This window comes from Barbatula barbatula (assembly GCF_947034865.1).
Source record: "Barbatula barbatula genome assembly, chromosome: 10".
Classification (NCBI taxonomy): Eukaryota; Metazoa; Chordata; class Actinopteri; order Cypriniformes; family Nemacheilidae; genus Barbatula; species Barbatula barbatula.
In genome coordinates, this window is record NC_136773.1 from 18,810,869 (window position 1) to 18,828,631 (window position 17,763).

The 17,763-nt window shown below is 39.8% G+C and overlaps 1 protein-coding gene across 3 annotated transcripts; it reads left to right on the forward strand.

Annotated features, from left to right (window-relative positions):
* Window positions 1–855: 855 nt before the first annotated feature.
* plekhg7 (pleckstrin homology domain containing, family G (with RhoGef domain) member 7) lies at window positions 856–16,407 on the forward strand. 3 transcript variants are annotated; one of them, XM_079466097.1, is made up of 17 exons: window positions 856–1,256; window positions 3,642–4,358; window positions 5,204–5,226; window positions 8,126–8,244; window positions 8,374–8,414; window positions 8,806–8,904; window positions 8,986–9,132; window positions 9,348–9,443; window positions 9,548–9,649; window positions 10,137–10,250; window positions 10,597–10,771; window positions 13,143–13,258; window positions 13,348–13,435; window positions 13,524–13,603; window positions 15,346–15,499; window positions 15,695–15,792; window positions 15,872–16,407. In XM_079466097.1, exons 2-17 carry the CDS (start codon window positions 3,771–3,773, stop codon window positions 15,980–15,982), a joined length of 2,151 nt encoding a protein of 716 aa, XP_079322223.1. In that variant the 5' UTR covers window positions 856–1,256; window positions 3,642–3,770; the 3' UTR covers window positions 15,983–16,407. The 3 variants fall into 3 exon arrangements, with proteins under 3 accessions (XP_079322223.1, XP_079322225.1, XP_079322224.1); XM_079466099.1 differs by having other exon boundaries at window positions 1,003–1,256; window positions 8,809–8,904; XM_079466098.1 differs by lacking the exon at window positions 856–1,256 and adding an exon at window positions 3,397–3,465.
* Window positions 16,408–17,763: the final 1,356 nt, after the last annotated feature.

The following is a 17,763-nucleotide window of genomic DNA, read 5'->3' on the forward strand; positions in this document are numbered from 1 at the left end:
TTAAACATGAGCAGTTTTTGAATAGTCTCTATCTATAGTTATCTTAACAGAGCAAACTTTTTGTTTGTAACACGATCGTGTACATAAATATAATGACAAAAAGGACAGATGGATTGTAATGATTTGCAGTAACAGGCTCCTGTAATGATTTTAAACATGTTTTTACTTGTTGAAATGGATAAATGTCTCGTTTTGAAATTCTTTAAAGGATATGATTTTAAAAATGGCATTTCCACTTTATGCAGGAATGTTATACAGTATGTAACAATCGTTATAGCCATGTTTATCCAAGCCACTTATGGTTTAAAGGGGGTGCTGGATGATCTAATAACAAGCTTACCTGCACTGCCATCTAGTGTCGGTTTGTTTGATCACAAAAGTCACATGCTCACCAGCAAAGTCTTGTTTCATGACGTCATGAACACAAATTGACACTCACCGAGAAAATATATTTTACACCAATATTATATAAAGCGTTGCTGATAAACAATTTATTAATAATATAATAAAAATATACATTTAAAGAAATGTAACTAATAATAAACAAGCTTTAAATATTGCTTGTTTTATCTTGGTTTCATTTTATCATTAACTCCCCCCCAGTCTATGAAATATCCGAGTTACACTGCACGCAATCTATATGACAATTATCACAGTAAATACATGGAATATCTGTCTTTTCTCATGTTCTTCAAGTATTTTATGTCACAATTTAGGTGAGTGGTTACACTCGATTGAATAATAAATATATGAACTAGACAGTGATGTGCTTTATCTCAGCATCATCCCGATCGAATGCTCTTGCGAAAGAAGACACGCTTGATATTTGCTCAAAGTTTCCATGAGGTTGTTGCCTACGTCAGACTGCGACTTGACCTCTTTTACCTGCCTTCCACTTTCTCGGCTGTCTTGCGAGGGAAATATGAGGTCATCATCACTCAAGGCAGTTGGGATCACGCTTCATACTCACACGCACGTATCAACACAATACAGCTACGCTCCACCTCCTCTGACCTCGGGCAACATCTAGTCCCACCTCATACACAATACACGCTAAGCCAGAGGGAAATATTCGCTTTAAATCACGCGCTTATTTCACTCTAAACAAATATGACTTTGTTGTTTACTGTCACTTCTGAACTGTGAGGTTTTTTATTATTGTAAATGTTCTGAAACACCGCGCTTCTGGTCCAGCTCTGGTGCTTTTACCAGCAGGTTCCCTGCTCACCCATCGCAACTCCGGACACCCAAAAAACGTAAGTGTCAGAAACTTAAATAATCGTCATCTGTGTTTGTCATATATAACCACGTTAGCGTCTATACACTTTGGATAGCGATTGCCGTTTGTTTATTTATTTGATGAATCGAGCGCGTAGCCTCTTAAAAACAAATAAAATGTATTTATTGTTTACACCGCATTATAGTGTAGTATACATTATAGTGTATGTCGCTAGGTAATAAAGTGGACGCTTCTTTTATCTTTCATGTAAACCTAACCTATGCCATGTTTTAGAGAAGGATCAGGTGCTTTGTTTCCCACGCTGCTGTCATGGTTCTCGGGTGGTGAGACACGGAGAGAGGACCCAGGTGCAGACAGCGGTTAAGGGGTTAACATATATTTAATAAATAATAAAACATAGACCCACGTGGGGGTAACATAACAAGGGAATATAATGACAAGACAGAACAGGACTAAAACTAACTGCACATAAACAAGACTTGAATAAACTGTTGACATAAACTACAAATAACTAAACTAACACAACAGGAACTCACCACACAAACCACAATGAACCAGCACAAGACAGAAGACACAAGGGCATTAAATAAGGGAGCAAATCAAGAGGGAAACAGGTGAAAGGCATTAATCAATAAAGAGGGTAACGAGAGGATGGGAACAAAGACGAGACCGGAGAGAGATTATGGAAGGCCATAAGAACAATAATTATCTCTCTCCACATTTAACATGAGGTTCTGTCATGATCCTGCCACTACACTAAGAAAACATGACATGATGGAGCAGAATCATGACAGAAGCCTCTTCTTAAGGAGCAGCAACCTGATGCTCCTCAAGGCACAAACAAGACAAGACAGACTGTGACAGTGGCAAAATGATAATACAATAAATCAGAACGGGCAAGCACAAGAGTCCAAGGGAAGGGGCACACAAGAGTCCAAAGGGAAGTCCAAACATGGGCAGACACGGACTGGGTAGCTCCGGCAGACACGAAAACACTAGCCGGCAGACATGAACAGGATGGCCGGCAGATACGAACACGATAGCCGGCAGACATGAACAGGAGAGCCGGCAGACATGAACAGGATGCACTGGGCTGGAATGGCCGCATACACCGGGCTGGAATGGCCGCATGCACCGGGCTGGAATGCCCGGCTCCGCCAAGCAGGAAAGTGCCCAGCTCCACCGGGCGGAAATGCCCGGCTGCACCGACCTGGATGCCCGGTTGCACCGACCTGGAATGCCCAGCTGCACCGACCTGGAATGCCCGGCTGGGGATCTTTGGTGGCCACAGGATTCCAGCGGCTTCGACCCTGGAGGGAAGACCGGCAGTCTCAACCCTGTAAGGCAGTCCGGCGGTCTCGGCCCTGAGCAGGAATCCGGCAGTCTCAACCCTGGTAGGGAGTCCGGCGGCCCCGACTCAGGAGGGAGTCCGGCGTTCTCGACCCTGGAAGGGAGTCCGGCAACCTCTAACCCTGGAGGGGAATCCGGCAGCCTCAAGCCCTGGAGGGGAATCCGGCAGCCTCAACTGCTGCCACAACGATCCCTCTGTCTGCTGGGTCCGATTATGGCTGGTTCATTCTGTCATGGTTCTCGGGTGGTGAGACACGGAGAGAGGACCCAGGTGCAGACAGCGGTTAAGGGGTTAACATATATTTAATAAATAATAAAACATAGACCCACGTGGGGGTAACATAACAAGGGAATATAATGACAAGACAGAACAGGACTAAAACTAACTGCACATAAACAAGACTTGAATAAACTGTTGACATAAACTACAAATAACTAAACTAACACAACAGGAACTCACCACACAAACCACAATGAACCAGCACAAGACAGAAGACACAAGGGCATTAAATAAGGGAGCAAATCAAGAGGGAAACAGGTGAAAGGCATTAATCAATAAAGAGGGTAACGAGAGGATGGGAACAAAGACGAGACCGGAGAGAGATTATGGAAGGCCATAAGAACAATAATTATCTCTCTCCACATTTAACATGAGGTTCTGTCATGATCCTGCCACTACACTAAGAAAACATGACATGATGGAGCAGAATCATGACAGCTGCAGTGTCACCATTAATACAGAGAATTGATACACTGTTATTGTAAGATTGTCTCTGGTTAAACTAGATTCCATTCTGTTTTTTAAGGAATACAAATGAAAATGGGTGAAGGATGTATTACTTATGTGGATTTAGACTTATTCCTACTAATAAAAGGTAATCTCTGTAATTATTCGAAAATTGCATAACGTTCATGGGAGCTTTCAATGTCTGAGTCCTGATCTTCTTAAGCAACGCGGATTAACTGTATAGAATAGTCAAAAGCCATTTCTACAAGAAGTAAAACATACGTACTGCATGGGTGGCCTCACTAATCCTTTACTGTTTTCCAGAAACTCTCTGAACTCCCAGAGAGACATGGGTTGGAATTGGACGCGTTTTTGTGGGAACGACTCTAGCCAAACCCGCGTCTGATTCCTAATCTGCCTTCTGTTGTTGGATATAATGCCGTATTGCTCAAAATGACTGAGCTGAATTATGCCTTCATAAGAGAAAACGGGAAGGAAGTGGATAAAACCTTGGACTGGAGTTATATAGAATGGAACGAGAACGTAAAAGTAACAGACGCGCAAACCCAAACTGAAACTCAGTGTGGACAAACCGATGACAAAGAGACGCAAACGAGGAATCCTTTGTTAATGCGAATTGATTTGGGAAGGATGCCCCCCAGACTGAGGTACGGTTCGGTCGCGGAGGATGACGGCTTGTCCACAAACTTCTTTCAGTTCGATAGACAAGCACCGGCCCGGATCTCCACGTCTCCTACTCTGAGGAGAATGAGGAGCACTAGACTGCCCTACCGAGACCAGGGCAGGTCGGATGGCATTTTGGAAGAGGAGCCACCTTCTCCGAGGAGTCCCCTGTCACCGTCTCCTCTGGCGGTCAAGTCAGACGGCGAGACAGGGAGCTTGGTGTCTTCAAGGAAAGTCAGGTCTCATAGATCAAAGACTTTTGACAATGGCGTCATATGCAACGGTCAAGGGTCTCGCGATTCAAAAGATGTTGATTCGGATGATAATGCTGAGAGCTCCACTGATGAGAGCGAGCAGGTATACACAAGTTCTTCAAAAAGCATTTCACACAGCACGTTTCCAATAATAAAGGTCAGGGATTATAATTTAGAGTATTGAATTATTACAAGTTTATTTATAAAACACATTCACACGCAAAGTTAATTAAAGGTGCCTTTACAAAAACTCCAAATAAATTGCACATTTAATATGACCAATGGGAACCCATAGGGTCACATGTGCAACATGTTGTCCAAATATGAAAACATGAAATTTATTACTATTTAACCATAACCCTACCAAAGATCTTGAAATTAAATAATAAAGGAAAATACAAGGTTAAAATGACATAAGATTAAGAAATATTATGATCAACTTCAATGGAGCTAAGGTTAATACAGTATTTTGATTTTAAATGTTAGTGTAGTGGTGTGTATTGAGATTCATTCTTCCTTCGGTCAATGAATGACTCCCGGGGTAGCAGATCACAATAAGAGCTTTTGACAGCAAATGAATCAGTAGTTACATGCACTGACAGCTTTTGAGCAAGCCCTCCATCCCGTTGGGAGGGCTCCTCTGATGAGGCCCCATTCACTGCAGTCAACAATCACCAAATAATAGAAGGGTCAATGAATGATCAAGTGAATAAAAGAAAAAAGAAAAGCCCATTTACTCCGTCCACACATTCATCCAAGCGTTACCACAATAAAACGAGGACGTTTCTGTAGAGGTGAGACTTCTGGAAAGTCTTTAGCTTGAACAATAACATACTGCACGAAGAATGTGTTTGAAATTTAGTTGAAATTAAAAGATGACTGTTGTGCAACTTCACTGTTTGTTTACTACTCCGAATACTCACATTCTGCTCCTGCTTTTGCCTACAGGTGAACGAGCCAGGTCATAAAAGGTAGGTGAGCTGTCTCTATCTCACAATTTGCATATACCATCCCCATCTGAGTCACATTTGCATATGACTGAGCAATATCCCACTCACGTTGTAGCCAATTGTCAAAACACTTTGTACCAAACCATCAATTCTCTGTTTACAAAAACAACCCATCCAACACTTGTTGCTCAACTTTTTTAATTTGCAAATGGGAATTTGTTTGATGATGAGGCCAGAGTAGGTCACATTTTTCTGTGGAGTGCTGGAGCAATGCATGCTGGGATATGGAAAAGTTCATTGTCCATTGTATTGCCGCTTTGTTTGCTCTACACGAACTCTTAAGGGGAGCGTTATTAGGGTCCCGTGGTTCGACCCTGTACGGCCCAGACAGTCTCATTAGTGCTACTGTCCCCCCATCGGCCCGCTCTGACCACGGGCTTCTTTTCAGCAGTGGATGATTAGGTAGCTATTGTGGCCTTAATTACAGTATGGCCCCATCTGATTGCTTTGCTCATCCCCGGACAGCGATTGGATGAGACCGTTATATTACAGGGACATCATAATTCCGCAGAGGTGCGAGGACAAAGCTCCCTTCTTTGCTGCCACGCCGGGCTGGGAAGTCGGCATAGAGGGCCGTTTCATTGTAGGCGGCTACGCTGCAACAAGATTGCATTGTTGATAAAAAGCAATGAGCGAGATGCACTTTGTGACTTTTGCTGGAGAAGTTCTAAATGTAATGTACTGCCATCTGTTTGTACGTGCAAACCAAACTGTGGTTAACACAAGTTTGTATCTACATTTTGCACCAAAATGATGCAGATGAGAGTACGGAGCTAAAAAGGTATGTGAGCGGCCCGTCGTGCCAGGCACCATGGGAAGGGATGTTACCTTTGTAATGTTGAACTATACTTATCTCTTAGCAACTGTATGACTCGTGTATTTATTGGTATATGTACTCATATTTAAAGCAAGGGACACGAAAATACTGATAATAGTGACTGCATTTGTTGTTTTCGTGTTTGGACCTTCAGCTAGGGTTGGAAGTAAATGCTGTACTTGTTGGAGTGTTTGCTTTGTTGGAAGACAAGGTTGCAGTTCACTGACACATCACACACTGGCACATACAGTATGGTTACCATAAGTGTCAGTACAGATGGATTGGCACAGAGCTGGGAGGGACTATTGAAACCAGCCTGTCAAGTTGTGATCAAACCACTGCCTAAAAGCCCTTAGGATTTGTTTTGTCAAAATGTTGAACTGGAGCATTTGCAGAACAGGAAACAAAATAGAAAGGAACCATGACAAGCACATGCGCAGAAGATAGCAAAATCATTATACATCATATGCACTTTGCCATGCTATGTATAGCTCACGACTAGAAGATTTACATCATAACGGTGTTGAACTGGACTGGAATTCCAATATCAGTGGTTTATTTTCAGAAACACCCTTTAAAAAACATACACTAAAATACAGAAATAGAACACAATAAATAAGTGTCGGACAAATGTGTTGAAAAAATATGAAAATAATAGTATTATTATAATCTCATAATCGTATAATTCATCATTCAATATTACGGGTGTTACTATAGAGTCAGCTCATGATTCAATACAATAAATGATACTGGGTGCAGGGTTTCCATAGAATCGTGATATTTTCCACAATTAAAGAAGATTAGACTGAAATTTATACGGATTAGTTTCCAAAACATTAGCAATTTTCATTTGTTATCTTGTTACAAATTGACACATTAAATTGAAATCTCTTGACAAAAGATTTGTCACTGCAAAGTAAAACTGAATTTGAACATACAATTATGTTAAAAAGGAAGCTTACCCCTATTAAAAAGGAAGCTTACCCCTTATAAGAGAACTAGAAAACACATGTTTGCAGCTCAACCAATAGGATTGAACATGTGATTTTGGACAACCATTCCTGTAGATCTACTACAATCCCACTGTTTATATCTGTTTGTTGATTATAGGCCTGTAGATTTACCATACAGTGAGGTTATTAGAAAAAAATGCATGTTCAGCTGTAACATGGTTTTGTTTTATCAATCGAACACATTTCCGAGCACCTAATACTACCAAGGCTTGTTATAAATGTGTTATTTAATGGAATTCTTTGAATTCGTGATAACCCAAGTCTGCTTTTAAATGTTGCTATGGCTTGGGTCTATGAGTTGGTAACAATGAGATTAACAAAGCACATTGGAGAGGGTTTATTAAATATATTTTGTGGAATAATCTTTTTTTAGGACTTCGATGTTTTGGCCAGGAGTAAAGGTACACTGTAAAACTTTGCTGTAGTTTTGCAGCAGGTTTGCAAGTAACTTACTGTAGATTGAATCACCCCTCAATACTTCTTTCCTATTAAAACTCTAAATGAAAACATTTTGACTTTTGAGATTCAAAATGAGCAAGAAGTGACTGGTCTAATTACTGCCATTAGAACAGCAAAAATGCAAAAAATGATATTCGTCCTAAGCATTTTTGTCTTGTTTTCTTGTAAAAATATTTAAAATATCTTAAATTAAAGGCATTTTCATAACAAGAAAAGTGACATGTATTGTGTCAAGATATTTAGTCTTGTTTTAACCAGCTGGTGTTGTTTCAGTGGCCGAGCATTAAGTTCATCATGCATGATTTTAAAGACCTTAGAGTCCTCTGAACTCACCTGTTCTACATTTTACATTTATTCATTTAGCAGACGCTTTTATCCAAAGCGACTTACAAGTAGTTTTCTACAGTGACACTTACTGCAGAGCAATCAGGGGTAAGGTGCCTTGCTCAAGGGCACTTCAGTCATGACCTGCTGGCACTGAGAGTAGAACCAGCAACCTTCTGATCACAAGCCCAACTCTCTAACCATCAGGCCACAGCTGACCATTCTCTACTGATCTCATTTTTCTCAGGCTGCAGGAGAGGAGGCGGAGCTCTACGGTTGTGAGTCTTCCCGGATTGGATGTTTCCCCTGGAGATTTATTTGTGTCCAATGGCATGGCTGATATTTTAAATAAATCATCTTTTTCAGGTAGGAGCTTTATTGATGTTGACAAATGATGTAACTACATATGCTTCTATACCCACAGAATGAAATCTGGAAAAACACTTTTGTAATAACTTTACAATACTGAATCAATGTTTTTGTACATTTTTACAGACACTAAGAAATCAAAGTGGCCCTTTTCAAGGCGTGGAACAGTAAGTTTCTCATATTCAAACGTTTCAGTGAAGCTGAATGTCTCTGCCATGACTGTTTGATCTGGTTGTGTTGTGTTGTGTTCTTGTACCTGCAGATATTTTGGGTCATAGGGTTTCAGCTGCTTTGTGTCATGTTGATGTTCCGTACATAGTGTTCACTGACCCACTTTGTGCGCAATTAGATTTGCATGCTAACCCCTCTAACCTCCCTCCACCCCCAGCACACCAATTCCATTACCCGTAAACAACACCAACACGAGCAGGTCCAGCAGAGCTCAGAAATGTTGCTATCAAATTTCTATGCAATCTGTTCCACAGTTTATGATCAAATACAAAAGAGATGAAGTGGAAGGCAATGTGATGTTGAATAAATGTGAGTGCTGTTTTCCAGCAGACAAATGGGAAGGCTTGCAGCGTCGCAGACATTGACAAGTGTTTGGCCGGCATTCAGGTTCAGGAGTGGAGGGACACAGACTTTCAGACGTATAAGGTGTGAGTTCATAACTAATTGCCTAATAGAGAGATATTTAAAAATTCTATAAATATAAGGCTTCATCACCTCTGTTTTCAGGATATGTCTTTAGAGGAGTTTTTGAGAGGTCGCTCTGAGCTGGGAGCAGCAAAGAATCCTGAAGCTTACAGAAAGCAGGAGGCCATCTGGGAGCTGTTTACCAGTGAATGTGTCTACTTCCTCGATCAGCTCATGGTTTTAAAAGAGGTCTGAAGACAAACACAAACATCAACTACATTGTTTTATCTGAATGACATTCCACAGCATAGGTTACAAAACAGTTAATAACTGGTAAATTATGCTGAAATGATAACTGATTTGATTATAAAGTGATAACTGCATATGCAATATCGTGTCAGATTTATTAGAAAAATATATTTCAATTGCATTTCAGTTGAAATGTGCATTTGTGTTGCTTGAAGGTGTTTTTGACCACACTGTCAGACCTGCAGATGAAAGGGGGCCTACAGGACATTGATTCTTGGAGGATTTTTGCAAATCTAAATGAGCTTTGCTTGGTTAGAGTTAAAAAATATGAATACAATATTAATAAATGAAATCTCATCTCTTGCCTATGGAATAAATCCATTGAATGCTTTCAATGTTTTTTACTTTATTGCAGGTTAGCTTTGGCTTTCTCACTAGTCTCTTGCGTGTCATTAAGCAATTGTGGATAAATCCAGACTCGTATAGTAGTCAGATTCTTTTGGAACTCCTCAAAAAGGTAAGAGCCCATTGGGTGATCTTTCTTTCATTGGTTGTGTCGTACCATGTGTCGAGTCCAAAAGGAACAAAATTTCACCCTGACTGTACTGTTGTCCTCTACACGCAGAGTACAAGTATAAAAAACATTTATTGCCCATATTACAATCGTTTGATCTTTTTTTGTTACATAATATCTTATATATTAAGCAAGGAATTATGGGTGTATTTTTCTTTCTGCATTCTAAAACTGCTTTTGACATTGAATAAAAGTCATCAGTGACCTTTAAACAGAACCCAGTATTTAAAAATAACTGCAGGTTAACGATTGCTTGTGTGGGATACAATAAATGAGACCTGAACCCGCAGCTGTATTAGTCATTTATCAAACGGTCGTTCTAGAAAACTGAACTTTTGTTCCTTATTTGCTGTGTAATCTCAAATAAATCAGAACGTTGTCTCTATTGTCCTATTCTGATCTCTCCCATATTGACTGTTGACTTTTGCAGGCGTTTGGTGAAAGCATTTGCCATTGTCTACAGAAATACTGCTTAAATTACAGCACAGCCATCCTTTATCTGGACAGCCTGAAGTTTAGAGAGGACTTTGGCACTTTTGTGAAGGTAACCGTGGCGAGCGTGATTCCACACGGCAAATCAGGGCTTGGTTTGAACGCTCTGACAAGATCTAGGGAACAGGGCATCAGATGGTTGTCAAGGGCCGTTGCTCGACATGCTGGAACACGGTGACCGCATCTTTGGTCAATGAGATCGTTGACATAGCTACCACTCCCTCACCACCCATGACATCATCTGGTGCCATTTAAGATTTCTTTCATTGTAATCCTAAACTGTCTCAACATTATGGCCCATTTCGTCCCACTCACTTACTGTACTCACAGTAGATCTGAATATAAGTCAGAGAAAAATCTTAAATTTGAACTCAGATATCTCTCTTTATCTTGGTTAGTGGTGTGAACGCAGCGAGCACTGCCGCAGGCTGCAGTTGAAGGATCTGCTGGTGGTTCCTCTGCAGAGGTTTACGCGGTACCCTCTGCTGTTGAAGAATATAGGAAAGAAGGGCTGTTCAGAGGCAGAGGAGAGCACACTACAGAACATTGTGGAACTAGTCGACACAGCCATCTGTAAGTTTTCTCCACCTCTCCCTGACTATATTAGGACTTTTTTCTCACCACATGTCTACCTGGGGCGTATTGTGTTTACATACTGTAGGACTCTCTCCGTTTCAATCTTCTAAATTGACCAAACCCTAGACTTCATATGACCTTAAGGGCAAAGTGAAGTGGTTAGACAAGTATCAGAAGGTCAAGTGGCTGAAGGGAGTTCTGGCGTGACTTCCTGGGTGGGAGAGAAAAACACAGATGTCCTCAGGGTCCGTTTCAAACGCTTCCAACCACTAGACTTCACATGACTCTATGCTTGGACTGTAATATAATTTGAAGTCAACATCGATTTCAATCTACATGTCATATTAAAGCTGCAATCAGTAACATTTCTTGTCTCCGTATCACCTGTATTTGTGTTTCCTTTATCTCGGTATCTGTATCTCTGTTTGAAACATATAATTGCTGGTTACTTTTCATTTCTCAAACTGACATTTCTCGTGAAATCGTACCAGACAGATTCGATTGCTGCATAGACGGTTTCATCAGACGCACATGTCTGGCCCGAAGTTGAACACGGATTGTTTCTTGTTTTTTTACCCCCCCCCCAAAAGAAAGGATTGCAGCTTTAATATTCATCATCTTACTTTCTTACACCTCCAATGTCAATAATGTCTTCTGGGTCCTACACGACAAGAAAACTAGCAACATATTTTCTCTTCAAAACTGTCTAAATATGAATATATAAACCAGTTAGCACATTATTTTGAGATTTGGGTTGTTTATGTGACCATAGACTTTATGTGAATTTGCCAATATATTGTTTTAGAATATTCCTTGATCTTGTCTGTGTTGCTCATGTCAAACTTGGAATCAAAACGAGTGACAGGTAACTCTTCCAGTTCTCTAACTGCTAGTCACAGCCGCTCTTAAAAAAACAAAACCGTAACGGTTGCAAAAGTGCGAGTAGGCGAGAGGTATTTTTGACTGGGAGATGTCAGATGAATGTGTGTACACAAAATGTGTACAGCGTCACAACTGTCATGTGAACGACTAGTTATCATCCTGGAATATGACACACACCTTGTCATAAATAACTTATATTGTTTTGATAAGAAGTGAGATTACATGAATTGTGTAATACTGCATTCCTATGTCATATACAGATTATTTTCAAATATTTGTATAAAACAAAATAACATTTGATTTAATGACCATTTGAATTCTGCTAAATATAAAACCCTGTCACTTTGGATAAGTGCATCTGCTAAGTAGAGACTGATTTGCTGTTACTTAAAGGGAACCTGGTGTATAGAGAGATGTATGGCTTAATGCGTTGTAATAGCCTTACACTACTAGCGTTTGTTGTTAGAAACGCATCAAATATTTTCAATTCTTAAAAAAAACTAAATGTATTACGCCATTTTCTTTTTCAATGACAGAAAAGCAACGCACAGGTAGGCCGCCAAACTAAACACAGACACACTAATCAGTTCTTCAGTAAATAAAAGGGTCTTGAGGATAATATATAAATACATATACATTGCTAAAATAAGTAAGAAAGAAAGAAAATAAGTATACGATTATGGTGGATGCGGATGTCTTAAATAGTCTTAAATGTCTTAAAGGCGGTAGTTTAAAGCTATGTTTTCATGCAGGCTTACATTGAACAGACGCTTACTGATACTGAACGCTTGTGTCAAGAGGACATACCGCCACCTACTGTCCCTGTGTGTTTATATATATGTTATATATGGAAAACGTATGTGCTTTGCTGTTGCGAAAAAGAACAGGTTAAGGTAGCAACCATTTGACGTCACAGATTTCGACGCCAAAAAATAGCGGCCTCCAAGTAAAAATATATTTTCAAAGTTTATGAATACTGTGACAGAATACTGTTTTTATTTCACAATTATAAAGTCAGTGCCATTGTTCATACATTAAGCCATACATCGCTCTATACCCAAGGATCCTTTTAATGTAAAGGACACGCATGTCGTCTACGCAAAATCCAAAACATTCCAGGATGGCCTCAATTTATTTCAACACACTTCAAGGGTGTGTTTTTTGTTCTGCATTGCTTCCTTGTGTGACGTTTTGGCATTTTTACGAGTCTATGAGCGCATGAAGAGTTGTCTGATGGGCGTGGGATCCATACAACCATCATTGTGTGTCATTGTTAATAAAATAGTTTTTATGGGGAACTGAGTTTGAAGAATCTAGAATGATCAGAATCAATTGTCATCCAAAACAGGATCTGTGATTGTTTGTACAAAAGCAGCAATGTTTGTTTGGGAGGTGTGGATGAAGCCTTTAACTCATTATAAACAACCTTTTTGTGGAGGTTGAGGATACAATGATTCCCCCACCCCCTCTCTCTTTCTTTGTACAGATGACCTTGAGGGCAAAGTGAAGTGGTTGGACAACTATCAGAAGGTCAAGCGGCTGAAGGAAGTTCTGGTGTGGCTTCCCGTGTGGGAGAGAGAGAAGAGAGCACATGTCCCTGAGGTCTGTTTCAAAAGCCCTTATTGAACTTGATGGCACGTCAGCTTCACTTAATCTCTATTTATCGGCTACGTGTATTTGACTCTTCACAGAATCTGAAGCACTTGTTAAAAGCTGTGACCTTGGAGAACCTGGTGTCTCATCGAAGTCTTCTGTATGACGGCAGGCTCGTTCTAATAGGTCAAATGGAAATAAACTCTTCTTAATTGGTCCTTTTGCATTCAAACTGAGTTGTGTTAACTTGCATTATTCTTCATTTTGTGTACAGAAAACACAAAGCTGCATGACGTTTACCTGTTTCTCTTTGACGAATTCCTTCTCATCACTAAGATCAAGCGGAGCAAAAAGGTGCAGTTGGATATTGTTTTAGAAATATAATGGGACTTCTGTTTGGTGTTATTACAGTAAAAGGCTTAACTGTTTTGGTCAAAGCCCACTCACTGTATTGACTGAAACCAGAGAGTGGGCAAACGTCTGAACATTTGACGGTGATGTTTGGGAGGGATTATTGATTCAAGCTATTCCTCCAATGACATGCTAAAATGTTAAATAAGGATCAGTGCAAAATGTTTCGGATATATTACATCAGACAATTCGTTGCCTTAGAATTGACATTTCTGTAAAAATGTTGTTATTCATATATTCTTATTGCGTGACAACTTATTTACATTATGCCACGTATTTTTTAGGACTTTTTAAAGGAAACAAAAAGGTTCTATCCACAAAAGCGAATTATAAATTGGTTCTATAAGGTTCTTTCAGCTTTCTTTGTCATGTGACCGACTCCTCAGTGACAGTGGCAAATATCTATGGAACAATACAATGTTTGAAAGAAACCTCAAGGTTGTCTGTTTTATTGATACTTTTGTCAAGGAGAGGACCTCAAACTACAGGATTTTTTCTATTTTGTTGAGGAGTTTATTTTGATATTTATAGACACAACACTATCCAGCAGCACTAGCTTACTTATTCCAACATGAACCCTCATAATACGATTTAAGGCCAAATAGTCAATAATGTCATAAGTCTTAATTACAACAATAAACATTATCATGTTATTTCAGGCATACTCATCTCTATAAAGTAATATTACCTGTCCCACCTTCGTTGGAATAAAGTCTAGGTCAGATTAGAGTAGCTGCTTTCTGTCTAAACCAACAACATCTAGATGGTGCCAGCAATAATGTGTTGAAATGTCCGTCATATACCTAACTAAAATTCGCTCATATTCACAAAACATTTGATCTTAACACTAAGAGCTCTCCGAAACGGCAATAAAAGGTTTTATTTAAGAGTTTCCACCAATTCACAAGGCTGCTGAGAGCAACTTTTACCAAGGAACAGAAAGAAATCTTAAGCTAACAGGGGTGGTGGGGTTGACCTCGTTGCTATGGATGATGTCAAATCATTTCAGATCCTCAGAGAGTTCTTTGCCATGAAGTGCCATGTTGAACTTCCAGTTACCAGTATGAGAGAGTGAGAGCGATAACACCAAATTTAACACACCTGCTCCCCATTCACACCTGAGACCTTGTAACACTAACAAATCACATGACACCGGGGAGGGAACGTGGCTAGTTGGACCCAGTTTGGACATTTTTCACTTAGGTGTGTATTCACTATTTTTTGCCAGCGGTTTAGACATGAATGCCTGTGTGTTGAGTAATTTTGAGGGCACAGCAAATTTTCAGCTGAATATCTCAAAATTACTCCGAACGAACGCATGTAGAACTTTATAATTCTAAGGCAACAATTAAAAAACGAATTGTCTGTTAAAAGAAAGTGTCAGATGGAGGATGAAAAAAGGTAAGGAAAACAAATAAGCTGCCCGTGTTTTATTTCAAATGTTTTTGTGTTCCTTCAACTCATCAAAACTAATTTATTCAGCTCATTTTAATATGTGATATTAAATATGTGTGCTTAACATTACTAATGTTATATGTGGATCCTAGCGGAGAAAACAATGTAAAGACCCCTTAAGATGATGTTATTCTGAATCAGACAAAAAATACTTAAAATCAAAGTGCATTCTGGTATGGCCAAAACTCTAAAACAGTAAATATAACCCGATTATTCTGTTTCTATTGTAGAAGTCTAGTGCTGTGGACCAGAACCCTTTGCGTCCAGTTGTGGGCCAGGAGGTTGAAATCTTATTGCAAGACGGCTGCAGTTTCACTGTTCTGGATCAGCCCATCTCCCTGGACCGCCTTCAGTTAAAGAACATCGACCAGCTCAATGCCACAGGTGTTTACAACACATGCGTGCATGCAGTTAAACACTTTTTAGCTTCAGGTCATTTAATACAGTAATTATGTAATCACGTAGCAATACAGGTACACTTCCATAGGGGATAGGCTCATGTGCCCAAGACTGACAACGATAGAAAAACCCTCTCTTAATCATCAGTGCTTACAGACGGCTTTGTTTTTAATCTTTCAGCATCTGGACTTCCTAATTCTTTCATAATAATGCATCAGAATCGCTATCAGCAGTGCATCGGAGTCTTCATTCTACAAGCCCAGGCTGAATCTGTAAAGGTAAATATGCACTTCTGTTATTATGAATAATAGATTTGATAATATTTAAAAATGTGACTGAGAATAATGTATATTTCAGAAAGCATGGATGTTGGAGATTGAGAATGCTGTCAATTCTCTGCTGAAGCAGGATTCCCAACAGCCTCGGGTCAAGAACTCTACTCTTTATCTAGAGTCTTCTCAAATTTAACCGGTACAGAGACTTTCCGTAGAACTTTCCTCAAAGTGCCATCGGACCATTTATCAGATCACTTGAGCAAAGAAAAACATCTCAGCAGCATTTTTCCATAAAAGAACATTGAAACACACAGGTATTTACCGTAGCACCACAGTAAGATTGTTGACCGGGACCTATTGGTATATGCTGTAGTACCACCGTAAGCCTGTAATGCTGATTATATCTGTAAACATTTCTCATTGCGTAGAATTCTTAGATAAACCAGTACAAAAAATGCTTCCAGAAATGTGAAGATGTAGATTATAATGCAATTTGTGGATGTAAATTAGTGAGAGTTAACATTTTTAGTGTTTGAAACAATAATGTGCACTACTTTGTCTTGGAAAGGATTTCCAAGTTTGACAAAGAAAAAATAAAAGGCTGTTAAGTTTTTTGTATACTGTGAACAAATCTTTCATCGTTGTCAAAGTGTTGATCATGACCTTTTTATCAATTATAAAAATCTAATCAATTTATTTACTCTTAATGAATCAAGAATCAAAAAAGAAACATGCAAACATGACAGAAACATGGGGCTTGACATAGGTTACAGCCCCACTATAATGTGAATGTCATCATCCTGCTGTTAGCCATGACAAAACATTACAGATACTGCTCAAACTGATTTTCCAAAAGGTTTCCGACCTGCTTGAACTGTCGATACAATCGAAAGGAGGGGAACGGTTTCTGAGAGGAACAATTCAGCTGTCAGATACCATTCGCCCTGTTATGCTGGTTAGGTGTTGAAGTAGAAGAAAACAAGTACAGGACCTGGCAACAAGCAAAGGTCTGTGGCCTAGTGGATAGCGCCCCAAGTGTGTTCTAAAGGTTGAGGTTTTGAGTCCCACCTAGGTTCTTTGGTCTATTAAATCACAGGGGAACCTTTTCTGACATATACATTTTGAGCTCTTGGGATAGGTTTCTCCTGGTATAATGTAAAAATGTAGTATAGTAGGCTTACTTTTTGTCAGATAGAGTGTGAGCTGTGAAAGTTTCAGACATTAACAAACTGTCTACCCAATGGAACAGAGCACGGTATCTGACAGGAACATTCTCAGCTGTCAGATACCGTTTCCTCTGCTATGATGGTCAGGTTTTGAAGTAGAACCAGTTCAGACATTGGCCACAAGCAAAGTTCTATGGCCTGGTGGTTAGTGCTCCCTAAGACAATTTTCAGCTTGAGTGAAATTGTTCCCGGAGAGAAACACGCTTCACAGTTCGAGAGCAACCAAACTTGGACCACCTCCCCAGGTACTCTCGGGATCGGTAGCCAGATGCGCACCAGGTACGCTTGACAGCTTTCACATTAGCAATTTTTCATGCGAACCGTGCCCCGTTCCGAACTAAACTTCAAGTGTGTTCTGTAGGTTGAGGCTGTGAGTCCTGCCTAGGTTCTGTCATCATCTGACATTTTAAGCTGTTGGGATAGGTGAGTTAGGGCAAATGTGGCCTGTTCTGTTTGCCCATAATCGGAAGGTAATTTGTTCAAGGCTTGCTTCACTCTTCTTACCCTTATTGAGCACAAGGATACTTTTTTGACGTTAACGTTCTCACTTGTGAATGATGTCATGATACGGTCGCCTTGCTTCCATCCGAATAGGGCTTATGATTAAAAGATAAAACAATAGCAGGGTGAAATTTCAGAACCTAAATGTTATAGGGGAAAAAGTCAACATTATAGATTTGAGACACTTTCTGTCTTACGGAACAGATGGAGAACTGTATTAGACAGTGACATTCTCAATCATGCGTTC

What these genes read in the sequence shown, in the direction of transcription:
- plekhg7 (XM_079466097.1), top strand. Translation starts at nt 3,771, where the DNA reads ATGACTGAGCTGAATTATGCCTTCATAAGAGAAAACGGGAAGGAAGTG. An exon ending in ACTTTGGCACTTTTGTGAAG is followed by an intron (nt 10,251 to 10,596) that starts GTAACCGTGGCG and finishes TATCTTGGTTAG; the next exon opens with TGGTGTGAACGCAGCGAGCA. An exon ending in CCCAGGCTGAATCTGTAAAG is followed by an intron (nt 15,793 to 15,871) that starts GTAAATATGCAC and finishes TGTATATTTCAG; the next exon opens with AAAGCATGGATGTTGGAGAT.